Source organism: Gossypium hirsutum, chromosome A11 (assembly GCF_007990345.1).
Source record: "Gossypium hirsutum isolate 1008001.06 chromosome A11, Gossypium_hirsutum_v2.1, whole genome shotgun sequence".
Classification (NCBI taxonomy): domain Eukaryota; kingdom Viridiplantae; phylum Streptophyta; class Magnoliopsida; order Malvales; family Malvaceae; genus Gossypium; species Gossypium hirsutum.
The window spans coordinates 123225872-123231646 of record NC_053434.1 but is presented as its reverse complement, the minus strand read 5'-3'; the positions used below and the strand labels follow the sequence as shown (position 1 = coordinate 123231646).

The 5775-nt window shown below is 38.3% G+C and overlaps 1 protein-coding gene across 3 annotated transcripts; it reads right to left on the bottom strand.

Moving 5' to 3' along the window:
* Positions 1–350: 350 nt before the first annotated feature.
* Positions 351–5279, bottom strand: LOC107936785 (alpha-xylosidase 1). 3 transcript variants are annotated; one of them, XM_041080296.1, is made up of 4 exons: positions 4650–5278; positions 3872–4554; positions 534–2443; positions 351–470 (listed from the first exon to the last, which is right to left on the bottom strand). In XM_041080296.1, exons 1-3 carry the CDS (start codon positions 4874–4876, stop codon positions 537–539), a joined length of 2817 nt encoding a protein of 938 aa, XP_040936230.1. In that variant the 5' UTR covers positions 4877–5278; the 3' UTR covers positions 351–470; positions 534–536. The 3 variants fall into 3 exon arrangements, with proteins under 3 accessions (XP_040936230.1, XP_016725038.1, XP_016725037.1); XM_016869549.2 differs by having other exon boundaries at positions 351–694; positions 725–2443; XM_016869548.2 differs by having other exon boundaries at positions 351–2443; positions 4650–5279.
* Positions 5280–5775: the final 496 nt, after the last annotated feature.

Below are 5775 nucleotides of genomic sequence, written 5' to 3'. Positions count from 1 at the left end.
TCTACACTTCCACTCAATGTCTCCATCCCAACACTGTTATTTTCTCAATTTTCCAACCTTTGTCTAAAGCAAATTTACCCTCCTGTTTGAAAACTGACGATCTTCATCGGTTGATTGGGCTTTTGAAAAATATATCTTTTTCTTTTTTGGTACCTTTCAAAGTCCATTCAAGCAGCAAAGCAAACAAGCAACTTATTCACAGATATTGGATCATTACGCATGATAACGGGATTTATTAGTGTTCATCGGATTGATCATTTAGCCCAATAGACTTTGAGCCTAAACCCAAGATCTGTCCTGAATTAAAAGAAATAAAAATTGGATTTCAATTTCCAAAATTAAAAAACAACTGAAATTATAACATCAAATTTGCATTACTGCCACCAAGGCACCAATCAAGATTTGAACCCTTCTTCTTTTGACATGGAGAAGGATGACTGTTGCAGTTAAAGTTCATCGCTTCACCATGACGAACAGTAAACAGTAAACCATCAACAATGAAAATGGAAAAAAAAAGTACATAAACACCATAATCATCAACCTTGTACCCCCATTTTCATGGACATGTCAAAGTTCTTTCCAACATATAAATTCAAGCCTGAAAGTTCCACCATTAACGACTTCTTGCCAACCCCATCTTCAACATCCTGCAAATGCATCTGTTTCATTGAACTCAATTCTATGTTGGAAGCACCATTGGCTACTGGACTTCCATTAATTGCACCATTGGCTACTGGACTTCCATTAATTTCAAGTCCAGACGTGTCTACACTTCCACTCAATCCCAACACTGTTATTTTCTCAATTTTCCAACCTTTTTCTAAAGCAAACTTACTCTCCTGAACTTCTGACCAGATCTTCACCGATCCCTGCTTCAATGTGGCGTATAAGTCAACATATGTTGAATACCCGTTTCCGAGTTTCATTTCTGGAAGCTCGTCATTGTCGAGATAGAGGTTGCCTTTGGCTTGTGCTTCGCTAGCCCCGGCAGGGAAGGTTACTATAAGAGTAAATGGTGTCATTCTAGCTTCCTTGGAAATCATTCCTCCTTGCTGCATTGGTAGTATGGTGTTTTGATACAAATGTACATTGACCACATGCAACGGCGCATTGAGCATGAAGTACTGTCCCTTTGACACTATGGTTTGTGTCATATCAAAGAGACTGTACCAAGAACCGGGCGGGAAGAGTGCTTTGACTGATGTTTTCCCCTGCTCAAGCACCGGAGACACCATGAGACTGCTTCCGAGCAAGAATTGGGTGCTCAGCCCATAGCACTCCATGTAAGCAGGAAATGAGAAGAAAAGTGGCCTGGCTATTGGTGCTCCGCTTGTATGAGCCAAATAGTTGAGTGTGTAGAGGTAAGGAAGAAGTTTATACCTCATACCTAGTGCATTTTGAGCAGATTTGGTGACAGTCTTCCATTGATAAAGCTCCTGCCTTGGAGAATAGTAATTTGCATGATCCCTAGAGAAAGGGTAAAAAGCACCGACTTCAATCCAACGGTTACACAACTCTTCAGTTGGGGCAGGATAGAACCCACATATATCTGCACCAACCATTGGAACCCCAAATATACCGAAGTTCAACACTGTAGTTATAGAATACTTCAAATCTTCCCAAGTGCCCTTATTGTCACCTGTCCAATGAGCAGCATATTTTCCTGAACCAACATATGTAGATCGTGATAATATAAATGGCCGTTTTCCCTCAAGCCCTTGGAGTGCCTTGTGAGTTGCTATGGCTTGTGAAAAGCCGTAAAGACTGTGAGCATCGTACTCTAGAACACCGTTGTAGTGAACCGCGCTAGTGGCAATAGTTTTGAACCCAACAGGTACCTGCAAGCCTGAAGCATTGATCTTGTATGGTGGATCGTCCCACCTCGTCTTTGTTATGTTCTTGCAGTCCAAGCAACAAATCCAACCAGGGCCAGTCCCACTCGGGCACTGCTTGCCTTTCGGTATCGTGCACTTCCCAGAACAGAAGTTCGAAGCTTCATTCATGTCGATCCAAAGCCCATCAACAGGGACCAGTTCATGGAAACGTTTGATTTCATCACCCCACCATGCAACAGTTTTAGGGTTGAGGAAGTCCGGGAAATTAACAGCCCCGGGCCACACTTGGGCCAAGTAAGGCTCACCGTCATACTTGATAAATACATCGTTGGCAATGCCTCTTTGGTATACACCATAACTGGAATTAACACCAATTCCAGGATCAATGATGACAATGTATTTCATGCCTCTGTTATGTATTTTGTCCAAGAATGCAAGAAGCTTCGAACGAGGGTAGTTTACGGGGTTGAGGGTGAAGTCCTTATGGCCATCCATATGATCATCATCATTCCAGATCACATCAAGTGGGATCTGGGCCTTCCTGTAATTCTCAACTACATCTTCAACTACAGAGAGGTTATGGTAACCCCATCGGCATTGGTGAAACCCTGTAAATCAAATTCATAGAAACAAAGAGAAAAATGAATATATTTTATTCATCTCAACGTCATGGTAAGATATTACAATAATCCTCAAGCATCCTCCTATTAGGAGTATCTCTAAACCAGACAGAGGAAGCTTAATGTTACACGAAAACAAAATCTAATAACCAATATTATATATGTTGTTCACTTCTTCTTTTAACTTGGTTCCATTTATCATAAGACTGAGAAAAGAAGTCCATATCAAGTATTGGGATGAAACACTGCAGCAAAATTTCATGATAGCATCGAAATGACGAGACGTAAATGCAAGGATTCCTCTATAACTCTAGTAAATATTTACTATTCTAACTATAATCCATGACACGCAGTGACAACGTCACATGCTATTGCCATAATACAAACACATCAGTCAAGATCATGGGGATACATAATATATCACATGTATTCTCTGTTTGCCCAAGCATTGTAAAAAACACAAGCCTCACAGGTGAGGCGTACCTGTTTATTATACGTTGAAAGGGTACCTTTGTCGAGGGAAAAGTACTAGTTTTTAACTTTGATCATGCATCTACCGACACAAAAGGTGCTATAACATGAAGGTAGAACACAAAAGTTCACTTTACATACCCCATAGGCTAGGGACCATAAACTGACCATGTGTGGACACCAGACACACTACTTGAGGGTGCACCTAAGGTTAGCATCAAGCCAGGGCCTAATAATTAATTGCCCCAAGCATTATGATAAGATGACATAGTGCCTATCTAACTCACGTAGTCAAGGTGAAATATGTGAAAAAAAACACACTGCCTCCTGGGGGCTTTTACTAAATTATTTATCTAACAACTTAAGACCTAAAATGCCTAAAGTCATTTCAGCATTGATTAATGAAAAAAGATCTCTTAAATCTAGAAAGTTGGTTCTGCATAATTATTAGACCCATATTGATGGGTACTTTAAACAAAGAAAATAAAGTAAAATTGGATATGGGACCAATCCACCTAACCATATTAAAATGGGAATAAAATATCTTCATCTTAATACATTGCCACGCTCTACATCTCCTAATCGTCCATCCTCATCACATTTAAAATCTGTGGTGTTGTCTTACACCGACATATTGCCCTATTATGATTCAAAATTATGCAGCACATGGTTTATTTAATGCAACATTTATCATCAAAATCTAACCCTTTCAATATAAAAAGGGGAATATTAGTCGTATCATAAAAGATTGTATTTGAGTCAATTTCGTTAGATTTAGCTCGAGACCTTTTTTCTATTAAAGTCAATTTCATTAGATTTAACTCGAGACCTTTTTTCTATTAAACCCAACGCAATTTCCACAGTGAAGAACATAAACAAATACTTGAAACAAAATAGGAAAACATTAAACCTAATGCAATGCAAGTGAGAAAATGAAACGCATACCTAGAGACCAGTAAGGCATGGGAGCTGGCCTGCCGATGAAAGAGGTGTACTGATCAACAACGTCAAGGGGAGTGGGGCCAGAAAAGAAGTAAAAGTCAAAAACACCACCAATAATCTTATACGTCAATGATTTCCCTTTGTAAAACACATCCATGCCATTGCTGTTCAACAAGAGAACAGCATGTGCAAATGGCTCACCACCCACATTCCTCAAGTCCATGTAAACAGGGTGGGATCCGTACAAATCAGTGTTGAGGTTAATAGCCGACACATCGGTTGTGTACAACGTGTAAGGGTCATTGGGATACAGCTTAATGCCATGCGGTTGAGTGTTCTCTCCAAGTCCATACAGTGAAGCATCTTTAGGCAACTGTGTGGATATCTCCAAGTACTGGTCCTTAAACACCATTTCTCCGAATGAGTCCGACCCACCAGAGCTGGAATTGAAAAGGGTCTGCCCATTTGATTTCCTTTTCACCGCAAAGCTAAAAGGGTCGGATGTGAAGCTGAATATGAGCTCAGACCCTGCAAGCTCCGACACTGTTAAAAGGTTCTTTCTTGATCTCCCAATCGTTTGCGTCGATGCGGGTGGTTGCTCCCTTGGTATAAGATTATACGGAACTTCCCATCTCTGCTTCTCAGCATCTGTTATGTGTACCCTCAAACGATCTCCCGTCTCATGCCTTTAGAAACAAAAAAAAAGGAAGAAATTTTGATTAAGAGGAATGTAAATGCAAAAGAGGCAAAGATTAAGAGTAAAACTAGACTGATGACTTACTTGACATAAAGTTGCAAGAGAGGAATATCAGGACCATAAATGCTGTTCTTTTGCTTGACCTGAAGGTGACCCAAAAAGCCACCATCAGAGGTCTCCTCAGCTGAGATCAAACGGTACCCTTTTCCAACCTTAGTGGGAACAGAAGAAACCCCTCCATAGAAACATGATAATAAAACCAGAAGAACGTAGAGGGAGCTCAAAGAAAGTAGTGAAGCTGGAGAGAACATTGCTTAAACAATGCAGAGAGCAAAGAGTGTTAAAAGGACTATATATAGGACTCACTGAATGAAGTAAGTGGCAATCATTTGATGCATGAATAGGGTGGTCTTAGACACGCTCAACAAAGCCTCCTCTCTACCGTTTTGCCTTCTCAAGAGAACTCAAAACGAAAACAAAAGAAAATCGAATTCGATACTGCTAGATCTAACAGAAAAAAAAGATGAAAAAAAGGATTAGAAATCTATGGCTCTGATTTTTCTCTCTCGAACACTAAACCCCTAACAAAAAACCAGCAAGAATAGCCTCTTATCGCATTGTTTCGAACAGTAATATAGAAGAGTACACCACCAGAGTGAAAAACAGTGTAAAAAATAAGACCGACCAACGAGGTTAACAGAGAGGCACAAATGTCAATGGAAGAAAAAACATCATAAACAATTATTTAAAAAATATCTTCAATTAAATAAAATAATAAAAACCTAAAAAACCAAATTCATTTTAGAGTGTGTATTCGATCAACTTAATGAATACTATTATTACACTCAATGTTGTTTTACATTAATTGATTATTTAACTAGTAGATGAGGTACATGATTATTAATATTTATTAAAATGTTATAATTTTATTAATTTCTATTTAGATTTTTAAATAAATTAAATATGTAATTTATATTCGAGTTAAATTAAAAATTTTAATTTTTTTATTTGAATTAATTCGAATAACTCGTTACCTCAAAAAATTAAAATTATTTAATTTAAAATTTAAACTTCTTATCTAATTTTTGGAATCGATTTAAGTTTTTCTCACTCTTATTCTATTTTCCTAAAATTGAGGAAAAAAATTAATATTTATTAGTTAGCATTACCTTCTCTCTCAAATCAATTACCATCTCATGCGGATCATGTT